Raw genomic sequence first — 24,659 nt, forward strand, 5'->3', positions numbered from 1 at the left:
AATTCTGGAGGTTGACTTCCTTCCAGTATAGCAGCTTAAATTCCACAGTAAAACTGAAGCACTTTTCTTATCTTGATGCTCTATTTCTGTCAAAACGTGTTTTGTTTACTTTGGGGCATTACCACCATACTTGAGGCTGGTACGCAGCCTGTGGAAAAAGTCAGAAGTTTACATCAAAGACAGGAGCTAACATAAGCCCACATAAATCAGAAAGTAAAGAGGTAGAAGTTCTACAACAAAATAAGCAAGCTCAGCACATTAAATGGAATGAAGTTGTTGCATAGCATGGCAGGAGAGTTCTCTGACTTTCTTCTCGAATGCATGAGAAACCTCGCATTGACTTGAAAATGGTTGCCAGGATTGTGAAATACTGTGCCTATAGTGCTTTCAGCGTCCCAGGAGAGAACCCATTTTTTATTATCTGAATTAAGATTTACTGCTTCCGCTTCCCTGAAAAAGGAACAGTGTCGCGATCTGCGAAGGACGGGATTAAAAATCACCTGCTTTGCTGGGGATTCTGGGAGTTGTAGGAACAGAGATTTCGTCCTAGGGAAGCGGCGCTGCTATAGGCGGAAGGGATTGCATGACGCGAGGTGCCCTAATTTGCATGGCTGGTCACTATTGGCCAGAGATTCAGGGAACCTCGTTCTCCCTGTCGCGACAGATAGACGCTTGTAGGGCTTAGGATCCACTCCGGGAAGCAGTTCGCCTCCAGATCCTCAACATGTCCGAGCAAGGGGAGCCCGCTGGCCTCACCGATGAAGCCGCCTTCAGTGCCTGCTCCGACCCTCATCCCAGCACGAAGGTAAAGCGAGGAGATGATTTTTAATGTGTGCATATATAAAATGGGAGGGAGGGTTGCTTTTTGTTGGGGGCGCAGAATTGCAAAGGGTTGGGAAGTTGCATTAACTCCTTGCAAGGGGATCTCTCTCTCCCCCTTTGCAAGCGGCGTGCAAAAGAGACGGCCTGGGTTCTCTTTTCGGGCATGGAGATATAGAGCCGAGGCAGAGCCAGCCAGCGATCGCCTTTCACCCGAATATTTGCGTGGCTGAACTTTAGCGCCGTGACCCGAAGGATCATATCTCTCCCGGCATGCTTGAGCTCGCCGGCTATCGCGGTTTAGAGTCTCTGTGCGATATGTTCTTGGTGAGGAGCTGTAGTCTTTCCTGGGAGAATATATAGCGAGAGCCTTTAACCCACGTTTGCCTTGCTCTAGCTGTCCGTCTCTTACAAGCGCCCAGGCCTCTGCATTTCCATTTACTTGGAAATGCCCTACTAAGTAAAGCATTGTTCATAGGGCAATGCTACTACGCACGCTTTACTGAGAAATAAGCCTTGTTGAGTTTGTGTTGGATTTCAGCATAACTCGTGTAAGGTTGTGGCCTCGCTTGGGCTGCACACTGAACCCATTAATAAGCCCCCTTCAACACAGTAGGACCGTTGAGAGAACCTGCTTGGAAATGTACTGCTAGTGGCTTTAAAATACCATTTCTTGCAATGCTTTTGCATGCATAGAAATAATCTGGAATAAAGACACTGTACTTTCAGGCATAGGCAAACCTGGCCCTCCAGATGTTTTGGGACTACAACTCCCATGATCCCTAGCTAACAGTACCCATGGTCAGGGATGATGGGAATTGTAGTCCCAAAGCATCTGGAGGGTCAGTTTGCCTATGCCTGCTGTACTTGAACCCCAATCAAAGCATTTTGCTCAGTCCCATTTGTTTCTGTGTCGGACTAGGACACAGAGTTTGACTGTTATTGCACAGTCATATGTATTTTTAAAACCATTCTGGAACCGTTGCATCTACAACCCCAGTTTAAAATACAGGCAACTCCACCTTTACACAGAGGTTAGGTTCCAAGGCAAGTGTGTGTGTGTAAAATTTATTTTCAATTTTTAAAAATCCAATATATGCCACATTGTATCAATACCAGATTACCCCACACATTTCTCATTAACATTAAAAAATAATCAAGAAGAACACATTTTTACACACACACCCCAAATCCCCAGACTTCCCTCCACTCCCTCTTCTGGTTCTTTAAATAATAACTTTCTTTAAATAACTTTCTTTAAATAAAACTTTCTTTAAATAAAACTGAGAGCCAGTGTGGTGTAGTGGTTAAGAGCGGTAGTCTCGTAATCTGGGAACCGGGTTTGCGTCTCCGCTCCTCCACATGCAGCTGCTGGGTGACCTTGGGCCAGTCACGCTTCTCTGAAGTCTCTCAGCCCCACTCACCTCACAGAGTGTTTGTTGTGGGGGAGGAAGGGAAAGGAGATTGTTAGCCGCTTTGAGACTCCTTAAAGGGAGTGAAAGGCGGGATATCAAATCCAAACTCTTCTTCTTCTTCTTCAAATCATCTTAAATTCCAGATCCCTTTACCCAATTTTCCAACTACTAAACAATTAAACTTGTGGTGTGCAGCACAGATGTTTTTAAACATTCAGACCATTTTATACATTACACATCTATGCTTTCATGCTATTTCCCCTTCTAATTATCCTTGCTGTTGCTTTTTACAAGCATTTAATCCATGTCTGCTGATGTCCCAATTTATTTACAACCGCTAGTCCCTAAATAAAAACCATTTTCCAGACTGTTATCCATTCTTTTTTCCCTACTTTTGGCATATTTAAATCTCCTCTGAAAAAGGCTTCCCATTAGGACGATTCCCCATTTCAGCCCTTCTTCCTTCCAAATTTCTTTGTCTCCACAGCTGTGATTTCACCCAAATTTCTCTATTTCCTGTCTGTGCTCGTATTTAAAGCTCCTTAAAGTCTCAGTTGTGTTTATTGAGCCAACTTCAAGCTTCTTCCTTCTTTTATTCCTCCCAACAGGAAATATTATAATCCTCAGCAATGTTCTTTGTATACCGTAGATTCCGGCGTATAAGATGACTTTTTAACCCTGGAAAAGAGGTTTAAAAGTTGGGGGTCGTCTTATACGGCGGGTATGGGTGGAGTGGAGCCCACCCACTGCAGCGGCGGCCGCGGCTCCGAAGCAGCAGCAGCCGCCGGCGGGCTCCACTCCGCGCCAGGAGAAAGCCGCCCAGCGCGGAGCCCGCCCACTGCTGCTTCGGAAGCAGCAGCAATGGGCAGCGGACTCCACACTGCGTGGCTTTCTCCCAGCGTGGAGCTGCCCAGCGTATTAAGCAACTGGGCTTATAAGACGAAACCCCAAATTGCAGCTGCCAATTTGGGGGGGTCGTCTAATAGGCCCAGTCGCCTAATATGCGATAATCTACGGTATCTTAATCCAAGTCTCTTCTGCTGAGTTCCTCAACACAGTACAAAATTAAATTCCCAATTTTATAATCCATTAGTGATCATAATGCAATTATGATAGAGTTCAGTTGTTAAGAACTTTCCTTTCCACAACCATAGATGGAAGGTTTGAGACAGTGGTGTTAGGGCTCCCTGACTCTCCCAGGAGTCTGGCACCACCTTCCCTTTTCTGCCTCTCAACACAGCATCGTAGCCACTTTTAAAATCTCCTGATATTGACAATCAGTAAAGAATGGGTTTTGGTGGCTTATCAACAGACACTTGCCATAGGTTTTTAATAAAATAAGTTCTCTTACTTGCAGCTTTTCGCCATGTAACGTAATTTATGCAGAAATCGAAGGGTGGACCTCCTGTTTTAACCCTTCATGTATCGCCAAATTTAGTCTAATTAAATCCAATCTGATTCTTCAATCAAAATTGTAGAAGATGCAAAATTCTCCTTACCCTCTTATTTCAGCTTGAATCTTTTTAGTTGAGAATCTCCTGCTGACAATAGGCAGCTCGAAGCTTCGTTCCACAGAACCTCTCTCCACTCCCCCCCCCTTGCCCTTTGGCAGTGGTTTTTTGGGGGGAGATTTGGCGCTCTGCAGGGCCGCTTGACAGTCTGCACACCTTTGGAGGCGCCTTGCCATGGCGCACTCACCTCTAACCTCTGTGGGCTTGGGTCTGTCCGGAGCTCAGATCCGTGCTCCCTATTCTGTTGGCAGGAAACCAGAAGTGAAATTGTGTATATTTGAAACACCACTGGAAACGCTTGCAAACACCCTCTAAACCTCAGGAAACCCTTAAAAAACCTTTTGAAAAAACAGCAACACTTGCCACAAATCACAATCTCTTCCTTCAAACCTCCTTGCTCAAAATTATTCAAAAACCAAATTAATCAATTTGAGATGACTTCCCATGTACTGGGTTTCAGTTTACAACGTTCTTATTTCTTCCTGCTTTCATAATCTTAATCCAATAACAACAGTTCCGGTCTTAATCCTTTGTTGACAGCCACTGGTTTCTTGACTTTCATTCATAGTTACATATTTAATAACTTTTATTTCTGCAAGCAGAATTTGTATCCAATAAATTTCCTATGTGAGATGTTAATTCCATTTGCTTCTTCATTTTCCCTGATGTAATCCGATCATAAAAGGCATCTATGCATCTACACTTTTTCTCCTCCTCTCAGAAGTTGTTATTTCCACTGCATCACTGCACCATCTTAGTTTGTCTGAACAAAGGTCTGTTCTTGCCACAACTCTTAACTACTTCCAAGTGGTGTACGAACTCAATTCTTGGATGTGGGCTATACATAACACCTTTGTTTCCTCATAATTCCTAATAACAGTTTCAGTTAGTTCTGAATTAGTGAACATTTTCCTCCTCAGAATTGGATAAAATAAGTGTGTACCATTTATGCTGCTGAAATCTCATAAATCCCTTTCCCCATTTCTTTATATAATTTACTTTCTGAATGGTCTGAATTTATTTCAGAGAGAGTTTAAAATAGAGACTTTGTTGTTCAAATCAAATGTTTGTGTTCCTCCGCCACCTCCACAAAGATCTCAGCTGAGTGGTGATGTTTTTGCCACTGGCAATAGCAAGTGAAAAGCCCCAAAACAGGGTGTTTTGGGAACAGGGCACTGGCAGCGTTGGATCTAAAACAATGTGGGTTCTCTGAGAGGCCCAGTACTTAAGGCCTCTCAGTAATGCCAGCCTGGAGCTGTTGCAGTGAAATGGTAAAAAAAGCCATCCCTTGCTGGCCAAGGTGGCCGTGTTTGGGATTTGGCAAAGACTCTTATTGCTCTTCTCCTCCCACTCCCCAACTTTTGCTTGCATTGTAACAAAGCAGTCTTATGTCTACTTACGCACAAATGAGTCTTACTCTAGGCAGTGAGGCTTACTCTTTAATAAGTACGTTTAGGATTGTAGCCTTTCACTTTAACTACATAATTTGTTCACCTGGCACTATTCACAGAACAGTAATAATCTTGAAAGCATTAACTGTATAGTTTCTGTACACTTTACATTTTGTATGTGAAGCTCGCATTAACAAAATCATTCAAGTAAAAGCTACATTCCAGTGTTGAATGCCGTTCATGGTTGATAACAATTTAACAAATTATATATTTCTGTAGGATTTTCTGCTACAACAGACGATGCTGAGGGTAAAAGATCCCAAAAAGTCTCTGGAGTTTTATACTAAGGTTCTCGGAATGACGTAAGTACCAACTGATTTTTTTGGCTGGCTCTTTTTTCTCTCATTAGCGTCTCCCAATTGTCTGTTCTAAACTGCAAGCCTGCCAGTCCTGTAAGGATACGAGATTGGACCTGCTTTTAGCATGGCTTAAGATGAAACAAATTTGAACAAGAATGTTTCTAAATATTCCATGTTGGTGATACAGAGCTAAACAGTGGGACATAAAAGTTCTGCCTCTCCTAGAACTGTGAAGTGATCCACTCCATGCTTGGTGAACAAACTGCTCATCTGCTTGCCCCACCAACTAGTAGAAACTGGTCAGAGATTAGAGCTTGGTAATGTTGCCTGTGGAACAGCATTCCTTAGTAGAAATTACATGCCCTGGTGATTCTGAGTTCTCTCCACACCATGGAATTCTGTTTGCTGCGAGAGGGAGCAATGGGAGGTTGGAGAGGCCCTGTACTCTAGATCAGTGCTGGAAATTAGCCATGTGCCAGGAATGTAGTTTGGGTCCAATTATGCCCATGTGGTGATCTCTGGATGCCAAGCTGGCGACTGATGAAAGCAAAATGTCACTTAGAGAAGGATCTGAAATCTTTTCTTTGATGCCTGAATTTGTTTTATTCTGGGTTGTTTCTCTGATGTTTTAATGTGTTGTAATGGCTTTGAGATTTGTTCTTTAAAATATAAAGTGGTACAGTGGACTCTCGGGTTGCGAATGTGATCCGTGTGGGATGCACGTTCACAACCTGCAGCATTCGAAACCCACGTCTGTGCATGCGCGGGTTGCGATTTGGTGCTTCTGCGCATGTGCAAAGCACGATTTAGTGTTTCTGCACATGCGCGACCGCCGAAACCCGGAAGTAACCCGTTCCGGTACTTTCGGGTTTCGGCGGTCCATAACCTGAAAAAACGCAACCTGAAGCGGCTGTAACCCGAGGTATGACTGTATAGAAATGAAATGAATAATAACAATAACAAAACCCTCTGAAGAAAAAAAGGCACCTAGACATAGAGTCTCAGCGGTGGTCAGTTTGGATTGCTGTCCAAGTAAGCATGCCGAAAAAACACACTGTGCACTTTTTAAAATTAAAAGGCAAACAGCCCCAACTATTTTTTTGCGTCTTCTTCCCTATGGCATACACATGGGACATAGTACTGTATTGTCCCATAAATGGCAGTGGTGAGAGTATCATGTTCTACATTTCTGGCAGTCTTGTTATAACTATGAAGAACAGCATCAAATGTTGACTTTCTAGACTACAGTAATTGAGTGTGTTAGTCTTCTACAGTAAAGGTAAAGGTAAAGGTACCCCTGCCCGAACGGGCCAGTCTTGACAGACTCTGGGGTTTGTGCGCCCATCTCACATCTATTGGCCGGGGGCCAGCGCTGTCCGGAGACACTTCCGGGTCACGTGGCCAGCGTGACAACGCTGCTCTGGCGAGCCAGAGCCGCACACGGAACGCCGTTTACCTTCCCGCTGGTAAGCGGTCCCTATTTATCTACTTGCACCCGGGGGTGCTTTCGAACTGCTAGGTGGGCAGGCGCTGGGACCGAGCAGCGGGAGCGCACCCCGCCGCGGGGATTAGAACCGCCGACCTTTCGATCGGCAAGCCCTAGGCGCTGAGGCTTTAGCCCACAGCGCCACCCGCGTAAAAACACCAAATTACCTTGTGGCGCTATAAAAATAGATTATTGCCTAAGTTTTCTTTTGATCTATCTCTGAAGTGGATTCTTGTCTGCAAAAGCTTGCATCATCATAAATTTGTTACCCTTTAAGATGCCACAAGGCTTATATTTTCTAAATGTTCATAACCTTTTGGACATGAATATGAGAACTTGATTACAAAACTTAGAATGTCTTTGGTGAGTGTTGGTTACAGATAGGTAGCCGTGTTGGTCTGCCATAGTCAAAATAATAATAATAATAATAATAATAATAATAATAATAATAATAATTAAAAAATTTAAAAAATTCCTTCCTGTACCACCTTAAAGACCAACTAAGTTAGTTCTTGGTATAAGCTTTCTGAAGAAGTGTGCATGCACACGAAAGCTTATACCAAGAACTAACTTAGTTGGTCTTTAAGGTGCTACAGGAAGGAATTTTTTTATTTTGGTGAGTGTGTTATCTCTGCTTTTCTCACATAAATTTAATTTCAAGTTGTTTATCTTCTAGCCTACTCAACAAGTTTGACTTCCCTGCTATGAAGTTCTCCCTCTACTTCTTGGCTTACGAAGATAAAAATGATATTCCAAAAGATAAAAAAGAGGGAATTGCATGGACTCTGTCTAGAAAGGGCGTATTAGAACTGACGCAGTGAGTGTTAAAACTGTGTTCTGTAAATCATGTTTTTTCCTTGTATTTTGATTATTCTGCTGGTTATTAATATAGTTGAAGCAGCGTTCGACTTTCTTGTGAGCAGAGTGCCTTTCTTACACACCAGCTAGCTTTAGGTGTTCACCTAAACCCTCCTGGACATTCAAACTGGAGTGGACTGTCCCAGATTACACCTGAAATGCAGAAGTAGCAGCTACAGAATGAAAATTACCTCCTGGCAAATGTTTAGTCTGCAAAGTTTAAAATGTGGCAAGAGGTACAGAATTGTTTGTGACAGCAAAGAAGTCGTGTTCATTACACAAACTCTGCTTCTCAAAGCATATGCTTGTCACTTAACACTGAAATAAAATGCACATATTTGGCATATGTTGCAAATCATAACAAAATCTATTTTGGTGCTTGTCAGTATGTCACCATATTGTGCTAGTGTGAAAATGAAAGCATATCCAGAATGTTTTGACTAAAATGTTAGGCATCAGTAGATGCTAAGAATAAATCCTAATATATTTTTGTCACTTAACTACAACAAAACTCCCCCTCAAATGTCTAGTATAGTGAACATGGTTGGAAGCAGAGCATTGATTAAATAATAGACTGAACTTTGCCTGCACCTTCCTTTATTTCGGTGCTAGGACAAGCTTGGTTGTCGCTCTCTGAGACTTTTTGATTTGGTGTGCTTTTTCATATGGGAAACTTTTTTGTGATTAATGAAGGGGCAGCACTAGAGAGTGGGAGCAATGCCTGAGATTGTACTTTCTGTTTCACTACTATCGCCCCCATCTACACTATGCATTTGAAGCAGTATCTTGGAATCTGTAGTTTGTAGTGGATGCTGAGGGTTATTAGGAGACACCTATTCCCCTCACAGAGCTACAGTTCCCTGAGTGGTTTAAACAGTCAGTCTTTCTTCCCAGGGGAACTTTGGGAGCCTCAAAACATGGTGAAGTTCCGCACAAGAAAATGGTCAGTTGCGCTACATTGCTTCTGTCAGGCCAGTTTCTGACAAAAAGTTTACAACATTTGCCAGCTCTTTTTCAAGTTATGAAAAAAGGTCCTGTTTGTCCTCCAAATTCCTTCTAGGTTCTTATGGTTTTTCCCCACACACCTATCCTGGAATTCCATTCCATTATACTTCATAGTGTCTTTTTTGTCATTTCCCCCCACATCTGCTCTAGCATTTCTACGATGCAACTGGTTTTTGATGCTGATTCTTCAGTCTTCCATCTTCTTGGCCTTAGTTTGCTTTGAGCAGAACATAATTACAAATATAAAATGGTTCTAATATTTGTCAATGAAGTGAAAAGACTTCCTTCAATAAAATGGCTTTTTCAAGTGAATAATGTTATATTAATATCATCTTAATCCATGACTTAATATTTGTTTAATATTGATTCTAGTAACTTGGAAAGGTTTGTCATTTTATCTGTTCATGTTGTATATCCCTGATGGCTGATCTCTTCTCCTCACATGTACTGTTAAATGTTCTCTTTTGCTATTGTTATAACTGTTTATCACCATGCATCTTATTTTTGTTCTTATTCTCTTTCCCTCCCCACCCCCCACATCCCTCTCCTTCTTTTCTAGCAACTGGGGCACTGAAAATGATGAGAGTCAGGCTTACCACAATGGCAATTCAGATCCCCGAGGATTCGGTATGTTGTAAAGCAGGGGTGGTTAGCCTCTTTGGGATCAAGGGCTGCACTGACCCATGGCCAGTCTTTTGTGGCCAAAGTGTAAAAGTGGGCATGGTCAATTAAAAAGGATACATTCTGCAGGGTGGGGTTGGGGATCTTGGAAATCACTAGAACAATTTGGAATCACATTAGGGTACCAGCAAGAGTGGTCAGTAAAACTAAATAAATTATTATTATTATTATTTTAAATGACAAGTGGGCGGGGGTTTTAGAAGGTCACAGAAAGAGATTTTAGTATTACAATGGGTAACATAAGGGAGTAGTCGGTAAGATTTAAAAACACTTTTTAAATTGGAAAAATTTGCCTCAGTAAAAAGGCTCTCGGAGGAGGGGCAGATGCAGGCCGTGGTAAGTCACCCCTGTTGTAAAAAAGCTGTTGTGGGTAATGCTCACATTTCTCTCTCTCCCCCCCCCCCCCCGTGAATTTCAACAAAACCTGTCTTAACTAGTAGATGCCAAGAACATAGGTATAATCCAATTCCAGAGTTTTCACCAGGTTTTATAGACTAAAAGCTAATTGGGGTAATTGAACTTATTATAAAGGCAGAATAACTGGATTCATAATTACTTCAGAGAATTTGGCACAAAATCTTGAGAGCAATTTCTACATCTTAAGGAAACAACAGCAGTTAAGGGTGTGTCTTGAATAAATGTGTGGATCCGGTGCACACATTATTCTGCATCTTTCTCTTTCTGACGCACAGCCCTTTAGTAAGTGTTCCTCTAGGGAGGAAAAGAGTGCCATTTTCCTGTAGGTGTTCCAACTCTCATGGCAGTGACTCATAAACTGCAGGCAATAGTGCAGTTTATTTCAGTTAAAGTTGGTTTTTCAGTTGTGCGTGCCTTGTTGCCGTTACCCTATCCCCCCGGTGCCTCACCAGTTTGGTTTGTCATGGGTGTTATTCCTGTTATTCCTGTTATTCCTGTTATTCCTAGAGCTAGCCACAGTTAGAATGCCTGTTTTGATGGAAAGGTGACATAATAATAATAATAATAATAATAATAATTTTTTATTTATACCCCGCCCTCCCCAGCCAAGGCCGGGCTCAGAGCGGCTTACAAGCAATAATAAAAACAAGATGAATGATTACAACTTAAAAACAAAAATAAAATACAACATTAAAATAATGCAACATTAAAATATTAAAATGTAGCCTCATTGCAGGAGAAGGAAAAGAAAAAAGAAAATGGGGGGGAGGGAATCAAATTGGCTCCAAGCCAAAGGCCAGGCGGAACAACTCTGTCTTACAGGCCCTGTGGAAAGAAATCAGATCCTGCAGGGCCCTGGTCTCATGAGACAGAGCGTTCCACCAAGTTGGGGCCAGTGCTGAAAAGGCCCTGGCTCTGGTTGAAGCCAATCTAACTTCCTTAGGGCCTGGGACCACTAGGGTGTTGTTATTTATGGACCTTGAGGCTCTCCGTGGGGCATACCAGGCGAGGCAGTCCCGTAGGTACGAGGGTCCTAGGCCGTGAAGGGCTTTAAAGGTCAAAAGCAGCACCTTAAATCTGACCCTGTACTCCACCGGGAGCCAGTGCAGCTTGTAAAGCACTGGATGAATATGCTCCCATGGCAGAGACCCCGTGAGGAGCCTCGCTGCAGCATTCTGTACCCGCTGGAGTTTCTGGGACAGCTTCAAGGGCAGCCCCGCATAGAGCGAATTACAGTAGTCAAGCCTGGAGATGAATCACTGTGGCTAGGTCGGCCAACTTAGATGGCTTCAGAAAGGGATGGGGAACCTGTGACCAGGTGTTGTTGGGACTATGACTTTCATCATCCCTCACTGTTGGCCATGCTGACTGGGACTGATGGGAATGCCACTAGTTCTGATGGGTATATGCTACCTCCAGGATCAGCAGCATGCATCTAAATATCTGTTGCTGTGGTCCAACTGTGTGAGAAGGACGAAGGATGTGATGTGGGATTCCCCATAGGCTTCACAGCTCATTGGCCACTGGGAGCAGATGCTGCGCAAGATAGGCATTGGGTCTAATTTAGCAGGGATCACTCTTAAGCAAATATTTGATGAACAAGCTATGAAATCCTCTCCCCCACATGAAAACTATCAACCATTTAAAAGAAGAACTGAGGATGGCCAACTTCTGCATTCTGTTTCCCGTTGTTGTTGGGTCTGGAAGCATATTTTCACACAACATACCTCTGTGTAAGAGGTCAGATATCAACAAGCGCTTCACAGTGATTGTCTCTGTGTACTCTGATGTAGCTTGGATTATGCATGCAATACAGTCCCCAGAGAACTGTAACATACATTTATGCTATGGTATAAATTAACTCTGGCATATTAAGTACACTTTCTATATTGTAACAAAAAAACTGATTTGCAATTGAGTTAAGAAAAGAAGGTTTTATTCACATTTGTATTAAAAGCATCATTGCCTTTGGTTACTTTGTTGTTTTTCAGGTCATATTGGAATTGCTGTTCCTGATGTAAATGCAGCTTGTAAAAGATTTGACGAGCTGGGAGTGAAATTTGTCAAAAAACCAGATGATGGTAAGTCTTCGGTGTAAATAGTGGCTCTCAAATTGTAAGTCGACTCGTGTTTGTTTACTTGTTTTTTTGCTAAACTAGTTTTAGAGGCTTGAAACATGAATTTGTTGAGGACTTCTTCTATTAAAGCTTATAAACTATATTTCTCTTTTGTAGGTAAAATGAAAGGACTTGCTTTTATCCAGGATCCTGATGGCTACTGGATTGAAATCCTGAATCCGAACCATATGATAAATATAATCCCGATTGGAAATACTGCGTAGTGATCTTGCCATCAAGAGACCGAAAATTCTTAACAATGTCCTCCTGATTTAACAAAAAGTTGTTCTAGTCATTCGCCAAATGATAAACAGATAGGAATAAACAGTATTCCCTTTCCCCTTGCTATGTCTGCAAAGGTAGGAGATGGGAAGCTTCCATTTCTAGCTTGTGGTGAGCTATACTTTGCCATTTTGACAATGCAGGAAGCTATGGTTTGCCACCCACAAACTTGGAAGTGTAAGCTTCTAATATCTTTTCCTAATGCACGAACAAATGCAAGGAGGATGCATATGAATGAGGCTTAGCGCTGCTTATTTTCATAAGAAAAGGCTATGGTTTGTGCTGACTGTATTTAAGAACCCACACGGTGGTGTGCACTTCCAAATGTACAACAGATAAACTGTGATTTTGAGCTGCTTATCTTTTGTCTTTGATCTGCACATTTCACAAGTTCTTTCCTGTCTGCACAGAGCAGCAGCATTTTGAGATGTATCAACAGTCATAACTGGTTTATCAGTGGTTTGTGAATTCAGATGTAATGGCAGACAATAATTAGTGCAAACCATGATTGAGCCTCACACAAGTTCAAACATTTTTTTAAAGAAAATCCCATAGTTTGCCATACTGCTTGAATGTAGCCAGTATGTTCTGGAATTAGTTACTTTGTTTATCCTACACAGAAATCATAATTGTAACCTTTTCGTAGCTGGCCACATTTTGTAGTATATTATGGCCAGATTCTTATTCTTAGTTAATTTTTAGTTTTGGTATGCAATATGGCTGCAATTGGATTATTTAAACATGCTGGCAAAATACAAGACTGTTTAGATCTTTCATGTTTTATGAACTGGAAGCAAATACTGAAGTCTTGCTCCTTTTCTCTTTGATGTTGGCAAAGCTGCATTTGTTGAGGATTTTTATCATGACCCCTTCATGGGTGTATAAGACTACTTCAGCTGCAGTTACTAGTGATTAAGGCCCATTGAACTCGTGAGATATGCTTCTGAGTAAGACATATATAGAATTGCACTGTTAGTCTGCATTGTTCCTGAATCCAGTTGTTGCTTTGTGCCTTGAACCCGAGTGCACAGGTTACTATGAATGAAATGGCAGCGTGCAGTTAAAGATGAACAGACAAGTACTACACTTACGGTATGAATGCTAGTTACAAGTGCTTGAAGTGGGGTAGGATGCCATCCTACTTTTCAGGCAGACATAATTCACTTTGGCTTAGCCATCCCATTTTGTTCCTCTCCCACTTCGTGCACTGCTGTATATCACACCCACAGTTGCCCTTCAGGAGCTAGGTGGCATGATGCGTATTTTCTTCTTAATATCAATTTTGTCTTGGTATACAGTAGCTCTAACATAAACTAAAGCCTAGATGTCTGAAATGTTAATGTACCACCTGTTGTGCTCTTTACCTGTCTTCAGTGGGTTTCTAGTTGTTTCCAAGCTCTCCCATGGTTTACAAAACTGACACATGAACTAGTTGGTCTTCATCATTGTTTAATTTGTATTGACACATTTAGACTATGCAATCCACACTTTGCCGAATAGCCCTGACTCAACTGTCTTTGTTAATTGGGGCATTGTTAGCAGCACTTTAGATCTCCTTTTGGGATTAACCAGCCTTGAGTGCAGTGTTGACATCAAATAATAATAATAAAAATATTTTCAAGTTAAGAACTCGGTGCGTCCTTCTTTTGTCAGAACACATGGAAGAATATGTAAATGAGGAACAAAGTGCCCTGCACCAATCTTCACTTCCCCAAAAAAACTCTTCTTTTGGCACCCTCCCATGCAACTCTTCAGAATACTCTGCTTGCCTGAGAGGAAAGGAACAACTGTAATGACTGCGAACAGAATTGCTGGCAGGGCTGAGTTTGTCTGGGTCACTTCACATAGGACAGAAGGAAGCTGCCTTATACAAGCAGCTCTTGGTTAGCACAGAACTGGTTGTTGAGATAGTCCTGGAAGTTGAGGTAGCCTAGGGGTGGGGTTGGTGTTCAGGGCAGAGCTGTGCCTGGTTCAGGAGCTTGAGGAAGAACACATCAGCCAGGGCAGTGCTTCTCAATCTGTCACCTGTTTATTGTTTCTCGGCTAAGTTAAGCTTCATGATTCTTTGAAAACTTATTTGGAGTTGAATATTTCGGTGACAGTTCAAGGTAATGTATATAAGCGACCTTCTTACTGGCATCTTTAATAATGTCTTTTAATATATAATACATAATTGAAAAGTTTGCTACTTCTAGCCAGCATAATTTTAAAGCCCCATAGGGGGTGTATAAACACATTAAAAATGTATTTGCTTTAATCATGGGTAGAGCGCTCAAATGGGAAGGGAAATCATTAATCTAAAATACACTTGCTTTTTCAGTGTTAATGTGTATGCTGCATAATTGTGAAGACAACAGATGTGGCTAACACAACCTATAGCTTCACTCAGTCATTCGCCGCCCCCCCCCCCCCATTTAGCTAAAAATGGAGATTGTCAAAACATGGAAAGGAGTTCCAGTCCCCCACCTTCTTGTCCTCATATCTCACTTTGAGCAATTAGTTTCTCACAACTAGCAGTGGAAGCTATTGAATCCTTTCGGAAAAAGACTTGGAACTAATAATTACATAACAGTTGTGCGTTCTTGGGTGCTGTATAGTTTTCATAGTTTTTAGAGCCCTGTCTGAAAACTGCAGTGCATGTAGACTACCTACAGTTGCTAAGAGCAAAAGGACATTGGTCCACAGTTTTCTAAAGTCAAGCCTCTTTATTGTACACTCCAAAGCATTTCCACATTGAAAGTGAATAATAAACATTTATTTATGAATAGCTTTACCTGAGCCAACTGTAATTTTCTTTTGGAGCACCAGGGTCCATTTAAATGACTGACCAGTTGCAGCCACTGTGAGGCCACTGAAAACCGCTGATCTGCTTAGGTACTATAAGCAGCTGGTCCAATTAGTATCTAAGAGCTCATTAATTGCACACTGCTGTGGCTGCTGTTTAGGTCATTTGCAAACACTGCACATACAATGGGTACAGCCAGCAAAGAGCCTTTAGGCTGAAATCCTAAACAGTGGCTAGAGAATTCATCCTAATGAACATGGTTGAATTTATTTCTGAGTAAACATGCCTAGGACGGTGCCACTGATATCTAATTCAATATATCTGAAGCACCTATGGAGTTAATGGTTGTTTTTTCGGCAGCTTCTATGTGACCACTGTTGCAAGTCAATTAGTGTGTGATTTCTTCAATGCAGATTTTTTTTGGTAAGTTTTGTTTTGCTGCTTAATTCTGAAGTCTATGAAAATCTAGTGTCCATTGCAATTAATGACTTGTGAGGATAAAGCTTTCTCTTAAGCTCCAATCTAGTATAAACATGTCTGACTGTTTATTATTGAAATAAAAAAATTCCTTTCCGTAGCACCTTAAAGACCAACTAAGTTAGTTCTTGGTACGAGCTTTCGTGTGCATGCACACGAAAGCTCATACCAAGAACTAACTTAGTTGGTCTTTAAGGTGCTACTGGAAGGAATTTTTTTATTTTGACTATGGCAGACCAACACGGCTACGTATCTGTAACTGTTTATTATTGGCCACTCTAATATTTGTAAATAACATTTGCATTAGCTCCCTGGATTTGTGTTAAATTCACTTGACTTTTGCCCATTGCTTTAGTGTTTGCACTTCAAATATAACTACTGTACATTAATTGTGATAGCACTAGGATAGGCAGTTCAATCACATTAATGTTTCACAATTAAGATCTACCTTATTTTTGGAATTGTTTGTCTACTTTACTATTGCCATGATGTTGACCAAAGTGTGCATGCCTGTTGTAGAAGTACTGGATTTGTTGCATCTGTTTCTAAGGGTTAACTCAAGTGACATTATACAGGGGGTTTTTTTAGGTAGTGCAGATGTGGCTTGACCTGAGATTTATTGATTAAGAGTGTCAATTGGCTATACGGTATCAGCCCTGACTCTGGAATTTTTTGCAAATCCAGCAAAATCCACAACCTTTGGTTGTGTTTTAGATAAGACCCTGCAAGAATGAAAATAATAAGAGAGAGAGACCCCCATCAGTTGAGCCAAAAGACTTGTTCTGAGAATGTGAAAGACCTTTGGATATTAAAACATTGTTTAAGGAGAATCAGACATTTCGTTATTATATAGATTTGTCTATGTAATATAGCAGTTACAAAAATTTATGTCCATTAACAGTCATTCAAAGCTAGTTTCACTGGTTTGCCCCAAATGCCTGTGAAATAAGATTGTTTGTACTTGATGGTGGAAACCCATCAGAATCTCTCCCATCCACACTTCCAGGGGTTGTGTGCTAAGCGGGACATTTTACTGAGGTCATTAATTAGCTGTGTTCACCAAAGGAGAAAAGTTAAAAGTGATTCGGTCTAAGGGTTGTAAGTTAAGGAGGAAAAGAGAAGAAGAAGAGGAGGAGGAGGAGGAGGAGTTTGGATTTGATATCCCGCTTTATCGGCTAACATTCTCCTTTCCCTTCCTCCCCAACAACAAACACACTGTGAGGTGAGTGGGGCTGAGAGACTTCAAAGAAGTGTGACCAGCCCAAGGTCACTCAGCAGCTGCATGTGGAGGAGCGGAGACGCGAACCCTGATCACCAGATTACGAGTCTAACGACTACACCACACTGGACATGAGTTGGGTGTTATGTAGCTGACAGGTTGAGACAGGGAAGCTCTTTAAAGGGGTGTCTGGATCAATTTCAACATGGGATCCATTAGACTTATCAGAAAAAAATATAGCTCTGCTATGGAGAGACTCAGTACCAAGAATGAGGTTGATAGAAGAAATGCTTTAATGTTTTGAAATACATCAGTACTTTCATAGAGTATGCGTATGTAAATAAATGGACATACCTGCATGTTTATGGATATACTGGGTGGTATTTAAAGCTAGTCCTCCTCAAGAGTAGACCCCTTGAAGTTAATGGGCATGATTAAGGTTCCTTAATTGTAGTTGGTCCACTCTAAATAGGACTTAGTTGAGTACAGTCCATTTAGAGTTGGAATAAAAATTATTTTTGGTATGCTGCCTCATGGACTTGCTTCCTAACATTGTTGGGGAGAAGCCTTCATCCGTCTAATGAAGAAAGACGCTTCTAATGTGCAGAGAAGTAATAGCAAACTTGGATTCATAAAAGAGTCGCTCCGAAATTTCATATGACGTGTCTGCTTAATCTCTTAGCAGATGAGAAAAATACACAAGACAGGAAGATAGTTTTCGTTGCCATCTGGAATTGTAAAACTGGTTGTGTGTGAGAGTGAGAGTGAGAGGCACCTGGCAGATTGCTGTATATGTAGCTGCTGCATGTTGGGTCACAAGCTGCGAATGCCCGAGTTAGAAGGAAAGTGTTTGCATATTTGAGTGTGTACTTGCACTGAGCTTCTACACTGGCTTAGTGCTATATTTGAACTTGGAGAAGTTCCTGCTGCTGGAAAGCTTTCACATGTCCAGTACTTTATGACTTGTGGTGGATACATTCACTTTCAAGTTTAGCAGTAAAATGGAGTGCAGTTGGTGACGCAGGAAAGGTAGGGCATGCCATTTATGTAGGGGCCTTAATTAATTTAGCCCAGGCTAAGTGTTTTAAAGATTTCTTTTGCTTCTTTGCAGGTTGGGTGGGTTAGGTCTGCAGTATTCTGTGGTGTTAGTGAAAGGAGGGTATTGCAGAGACTGAAAACGAAACTCAAGTACAAACTGAACTGTGAACCAGAGGAGGCAGAGTTTGTAGTGGGCTAGATGTTCTGAATGAGGGTCTCTGTATAACAAATGAGGGTACCTTCATTTTCCCTACTGCCAGCATTGAGGACCATCTTACCCAGAAGGGAGAGATCACTGAACACACACCATCTAACATCAATTGAAATGCATGTCACTTCTCTCTCTGGTCTAATTTTTATAAGATGTGGGCCACCGTGAAAACAATCTTAATTTTATACTCAAATGGGCCCGTGATTGTATGTGCCTTTCTGCATTTAAACATGAATAGGCTGATGTGGAAAGCTTACATGCCCTCACTGGGCACTTCTGAGGCTCCAGCAGCTGGGCAAGAGAGGTGGGGCTTGGGCTTGGGCTTAGAGGCTGAGACCAGGGATGACAGCAGCCCCAGCCTACACACTGCCCTCTCATCTGCTCACCTAGACGCCAGCAGCAGTGATAGCGGTTAAGTCCCCACAGTGGCAAGGGGCTCATGGGTCCATGCCAAGGCTGCCAGAAGGGAAGAGAGGAGGAGGTAGGTGGGGAATCGGGTGCCTTACCTTTGCTTTCACACAGCAGCAGCAACAGCTGCAGTGGAGGCTGGGGTGGCTCAGCCCAAATTTTGGGGGACCAAAAGGGTCTTGGCCCCTTAGAGTTAGCTCCTATGTTTGTGCCCAAGCGTCTTCTTGTTGATGCTACTGGGACTGTCTTCCCACAGGCCAGTGTCACCAGTATCTCCTGCCTTGATTTCCTCCCCCTCCCCCCCAGGATAGGAAGGTTCAAGAAAGTAAATATGTGTGTCATGCTCATGCCCTTTTGGGAGGTAGCTCTGGTTTGCATGCCATCAGTTTCAAGGATTAGAAAAAAGGGGTGCCCTGCTTGTGTTTTATACCAGCTTCTGTGAGTAATTCAATTGCTGGTTTGAATGTTTTTAGGGTTTTTCAGTGCTCAGAACTTGTAAAAACATAACTTGTTTTTCCTCATATTTGGCCTTGTTGCTCTCATTAGATCCTCATAGAATAGTCAGCAAAAGCTATGATAACATCTCTCAGCCTTTAGGCTTTGGTCCTAGGCTACAGTAGGGCCTTTCCCTATCTGTCGTGTTACACATTTCTGGAAGCAGGCTCTTCTGCCATTTAATAAGGAAACTCACTTGTTTTGTTAAATCTCCCAAGTGAATATTTGGCATCTGGGCCTCTTTTCTTGGCCATAAAGATTTAACTAGAAGTTTTCCTGTGGCTATTTAATAAGAATTTTGTCAGAATGGCAGAGGCCCAAGTCCATAGCCGCTTTGGCTTCTACATTCACTTTCTGAGAGTGTTTTGTGTGTGTGTTTTAATGTAGGGTTGGCAGGTGTCTGTCTCAGGAGACAATGGAAGTGTGTGCTTTCATGGGTGAAGGCTAACTGTTAAGAGAGTTATAGAGCAGGCTGTGGCCAAAACGAGAAATGAAGGCGTCTGGTTCTGCTGCTGCAGATGCACCATGGCGTTTGTCCTTTCTGTGCTCTTCCCAGCGGTACCTCCTCTGGTCACTGCTGTGGCTACAGGACCTGAACTCAGTTTCCATGCACTGCGATCATCTGCAAGGAATTCCCACAAGGCCGGGTTGGTGCTGGCAACCTTCATGCCATGTTTGCAGACATATTTGCAATGCCGAGTTGTTCTGGTGCCTGAAGCCAGCTCCCCGTAGAGCAGAGGCTCTTTGGCCTCTGCCATTCTGACAAAATCCTTATTTTATTTTATTTTTAAAAAGTATCCCAGGAAAACTCATAGCTATAGGATTCTGACAAAATCCTTATTTTATTTTATTTTTTAAAAGTCTCCCAGGAAAACACATAGCTATAAGTAAATAAATGCAAACAGATTAAGTGTTTGGAAACCATTTATACACTTTTCCCAGAACTGAATCTCCATGTAAGTTGGTGCATTTGGCCCAACCGGGTATGAGGATCAAGCGGCACCCTTCTAGACTTTTTAGTATCTCGCTGAAGCACTCCTGCGCTCTCCTATGGACGTCAGCGCGCAGGGCCGCCGGCGGGAGCGTCGTTGCTAGGTGACGTCAGCGCGCCGGCCGACGCGCGGACGCGACAGCCGGTGTAGGAGGGGGGGGAGGGGGCCGCGCTCGAGCTCGCCAGCCCGGTAAGTGTGGCGGAGGGATGAGGGGGCTGGACTGGGCTGCCTGCGCCGTCTCGCTCGGGGTGGGGACCCTTGAGGGGCGGGGCCCGCTTTCCCTCCCCTTCCCCGCCGCCCCACCCCCCACCGGTCCGGTGCTTGGGGAAGTGGGGCGGGGTGGGAGCCTGCCCTTTCCCTGGGTCTCGGTGCGTTTCTCTCTATTGGGGTCGTTGGGGAAAGAGGCAGAGAAACGTAAGGCCGGGATTGTGGGCGGTGGACGCGCCGCCTGCCTTTCGCTCGCGGCCCACGGTGGCCTCGCGACAAGATGGGCGGTGGGTGGGTGGGCGCACCTGGCGTAGCATGGGGAGCGGGGCTGCCCCTGACCTTGCAGCCTTCCCCGCCCCCAAGATACGGGGCAGGTCTTCCTGGACCCTTCAGGCGTGGTGGGTATTCTTTTGAGGGTTTTCACAGGGACAGGCAGGCCTCTTATCTGAGGATGCTCTGGACTCCTGTCTTTGAAGCCCAAAGCTTTACTTTTTATTTCTAATAGAAATTGGGTGCAGTTCAAGCTGCACTAGCTGCCCTTAGCTGCTTTCTTCGGGTGCTGACAAAAAATTAGCAGTAGGCTCCCTGGTTTGACAAGGAAGGGCTTGCTGGCATAGCCGGGGGTAGGATTGCAGCCTTGACCCATTTCCCTCCTTGCAGTTTGTGCTAAGTAATGATAATGATAATAATGATTATATATATATATATATGTATGCCCCTCATCTGACTGGGTTGCCCCAGCCACTCTGGGCGACTCCCAACAAAAAATAGTACAGTAAAAGAAAAATACCACAAGAACAGTGTTGTTCTTGGGTTGGGAATTGTATCTGTGCTAGTTGCTGGAGAGCCTTTTCTGTGGTGGCACCTGGACTTTGGAATGCTCTCTTCAGGGAGGTTTGACTGGCACCTTAGCTACAATCTTTTTGGCATAAGCTTAAGCCGATTTAAATCAGTTGGGTTTTTTGTTTTATATAATTTATTTTTATTTGCTATATTTATATCCCACTTTTCCTCCAAGGAGCTCAAGACTGCATATATGGTTCCTACTCCTCTCTGTTTTATCATTGTAACATCACTGTGTTAGCTTAGTTAGACTGAGAGACTGGCCCAGGGTAACCAAGTGGTGCTCATAGCTGAGAGATGATTTGGACCATTGGCTCCCCAGTCCTATAACTTGTATGAAGATGCTGTACTGTCTTGTTAAATTGTGTGTTTGTTAATAATAATAGTAATTATTATTATTATTTTATTTGTACCCCATCCATCTGACTGGGTTGCCTCAGCCATATATAAAATGTAACAAAACATTAAACATTAGAAAACTTCCCTATATAGGGAATCTTTCCAAAGGTTGTAGATTTACTTTTCTCCTTGACATCTGATGGGAGGGCGTTCCACAGGGTGGGCACCATACCGAGAAGGCCCTCTGCCTCGTTCCCTGTAACTTCACTTCTCACAGTGAGGGAACTGCCAGAAGGCCCTTGGTGCTGGATTTCAGTGTCCTGGCTGAATGACAGAGGTGGAGACACTCCTTCGGGTATACAGGGCTGAGGCCGTTTAGGGCTTTAAAAGTCAGCACCAACACTTTGAATTGTGCTTATTGGAACCCATTGGGTGGAGGATGGTTTAATTTTTTAAAAAATAAAACTTTGAAACTAGTGTTTTGCTTGCACAGATTCCTTATTGCTTCTGTTACCAACTTCAGTATAGAGCAGGGCTTTCTGCTTTTTCTATAGCTGTCTAGAAGTGCAATGACAAACCAAGATGTAAAAGTGAAACTAAATTAGGAGGCCAAGAAGGCAGTACAGTACATGCTTGAATTTGTTCCAGCTCATCCACACAATGCTTAATTATGGTTTGGTGTGTCAACACGATCATTGTAAGTAACTATACTACAAATTGTGCACAAATTGCTTCAGTCTGGATGTATTGAAACTATATCAGAGTAGTGAATTTGTAATTTTGTTGTTGTCATTACCTCCACCTGTCAGTGTTTCTATCTTGAAAATTGTAGATACTTACAATGTGGTGTTCCATTTTCCAGGTTGTGCAGAGATTTTAATTCTGAAAGCCACAATCTCAGATATTTTACAAATAGACCCAAAGTTACCAGTTGTAGAGCACCTGTGTAATTTTCATTAGAACGCCATCTTTCATGTATTCCTGTTGTATATTTAGTGGCATCTACTTTGCATCTGTTTCAGTTATTTGTACAGGTTTCTTGTTTTCCAAGTATAAGACTGATTTGTAATAATTTGATTATTATAATAGTTTCTGAAAGGAGTTATTTACATAATTACCATTTTGAATCTCTTAATTGCTTGTCTTCCTTTTGTTGCATTTGAATCCAAGCTGTCATGACAGTTTTTCATATGCATATGTGAACACAGTGCATATGCACTCTTTGCCATAACAGAATTATCATTGCATGCACTTTTTTATTTAGATTTACAACTTGTGTAAAGCTTAATGACTTGTGTGAAGAAACAAACCAAGCACTCCCTCCCCCTGTATAAACTATCATTAATTTGATGTTTTTTCTTGTTTTTCTGTATTGTGCTTTTAGTCTGTATGTTGCCTTTGTGATATTGTATATGAAAGTGTAGTTTATAAATATTTAAATTAAATAAATTGAAAATTTCTGACCCATTCATAACCCTGAGCTCTAAATGGACATTTAAAAATAGCTATACACTCAAAGCAGTATTCATTGGTTCTTTCTCTGTTCATTTTATCCTCAAAGAAATCCTGTATAGACCTTTTTGTTCACAATGCTGAACAACATAATAAATCCAGGTTAAATACCTATGGTTTAACTTAACAATTGCATTTGGACTGCCTGCATGGTATGTTTTGGGCCTAATATCTTCTGTAAGGTAGATCAACATGATTCTTTCCAGGTGGCAGATACAGGCTTAAAATCAACAAGTGAGGTTAGGGTGGAGGTAGATTTGAACTTCTTCAGTTATTTTAGGCACTATGCTGCACAAACTCTCCTTTTTGCAGTAACTTGATAGACTGAAACAGACAAATAGGGCTTGGCAACTAAAATGAGTCAAAGAAACGAAAATGAAAGCAGACAGAAGTCTTTCAAAGGTGCCACTCCTTTTTATAGTATTGAGATTAACTCAGTGCAAAAAATACTTTCTGCCAGTGGCGTAGCGTGGGTTGTCAGCACCCGGGGCAAGGCAAGTAATTTGCGCCCCCTAACCCGTGGATTTGCACCCCCTAACCCGTGGATTTGCACCCCCTAACCCGTGGATTTGCGCCCCCTAACCCTACCCCCCAGATGTTGCGCCCGGTGCGGCCGGCCCCCCCTGCACCCCCCACGCTACGCCACTGCTTTCTGCACTTATGATTATAATACTTAGTTTTGTTTTGGCCTCTGGTACTCATCAGCTGCTTTTCAGACCAGGACACATGGCAGTGCTTAGGGAACCGGAGCCACAATGATCCCTATTGCTTTCCCAACTCAAGTTGTGGAGCTCTGGAACTCCCTCCTGCTCAGACAGCTACACTATCCTTGAGTAGTGCATCAGGTAGTCCTGGTGGGCCCTCCTGAGACCTTGGGCAGCTGCCCAGTGCTGCTGACGTGCTCCTCCACAACAACCCTGCCTTAGTCATGCACACACTTAAAATCCTCAGTTACACTAAGTCAAAGCTTTCCAAACTTTTCATGTTGGTGACACACTTTTTAGACATGCATCATTTTGCGACCCAGTAATTCAATTTTAGAGGGACGCGGGTGGCGCTGTGGGTTAAACCACAGAGCCCAGGGCTTGCTGATCAGAAGGTCGCCTGTTCGAATCCCCGTGACGGGGTGAGCTCCCGTTGCTCAGTCCCTGCTCCTGCCAACCTAGCAGTTCGAAAGCACGTCAAAGTGCAAGTAGATAAATAGGTACCGCTCCGGCGGGAAGGTAAACAGCGTTTCTGTGCGCTGCTCTGGTTCGCCAGAAGTGGCTTAGTCATGCTGGCCACATGACCCGGAAACTGTACGCCGGCTCCCTCAGCCAATAAAACGAGATGAGCGCCGCAACCCCAGAGTCGGTCACGACTGGACCAATGGTCCCTTTACCTTTATCGTAATTCAATTTTACTAGCAAACTGGAGGTTAAACTAACCCCTTTCCAGCCTCAGCAGGAGTGTGGGGAGTGTTTGCACGACACACCTACAGATTGCAGCTGACACACTAATGTGTCGTGACACAGTTTTGAAAGCTGTGCTCTAAGTCATTTTCCTGTTGTTCAATAGTTTATCCTGTAAGATTTGCTGTTCCTACTTGCTGACATGACACAAATTCTGTTCCACAAATACCTTTGGACAGCTCAACATGAATCTGATTTAATTTTATTCTGTATATATGTGTATTTAAAATTCAATTTACGTTTATATATTTTCCTTCTCCCAAGGACCTCAAGGTATTTTGCACTGAGCTATTCATCTTAGCCTCAGAACTACCTGTGAGTTAGGGAGGAGGAATGCATGT

The 24,659-nt window shown here is 42.7% G+C and overlaps 2 protein-coding genes across 7 annotated transcripts in view; both read left to right on the forward strand.

Annotated features, from left to right (window-relative positions):
- Positions 1-632: 632 nt before the first annotated feature.
- On the forward strand, positions 633-13,970 carry GLO1 (glyoxalase I). The gene is made up of 6 exons (XM_082214904.1): positions 633-805; positions 5,416-5,498; positions 7,658-7,798; positions 9,404-9,471; positions 11,934-12,023; positions 12,177-13,970. Exons 1-6 carry the CDS (start codon positions 725-727, stop codon positions 12,281-12,283), a joined length of 570 nt encoding a protein of 189 aa, XP_082071030.1. The 5' UTR covers positions 633-724; the 3' UTR covers positions 12,284-13,970.
- Positions 13,971-15,491: 1,521 nt separating this feature from the next.
- The window catches only part of BTBD9 (BTB domain containing 9), a 151,006-nt gene continuing 141,838 nt past the window's right edge, over positions 15,492-24,659 (forward strand). The window contains exons 1-2 of one of the 6 annotated variants that reach the window (XM_082214846.1): positions 20,098-20,155; positions 21,910-22,056. The gene's annotated coding sequence lies outside the window, so the exon portion shown is untranslated. Of the gene's footprint in view, positions 15,554-17,826; positions 17,852-20,047; positions 20,156-20,894; positions 21,745-21,909; positions 22,057-24,659 lie in introns of those variants that run through there. The other 5 variants (XM_082214843.1, XM_082214847.1, XM_082214845.1 and 2 more) reach the window with 5 other exon arrangements.

This window comes from Podarcis vaucheri, assembly GCF_965113315.1.
Source record: "Podarcis vaucheri genome assembly, chromosome: 3".
In the NCBI taxonomy this organism is placed as follows: Eukaryota; Metazoa; Chordata; class Lepidosauria; order Squamata; family Lacertidae; genus Podarcis; species Podarcis vaucheri.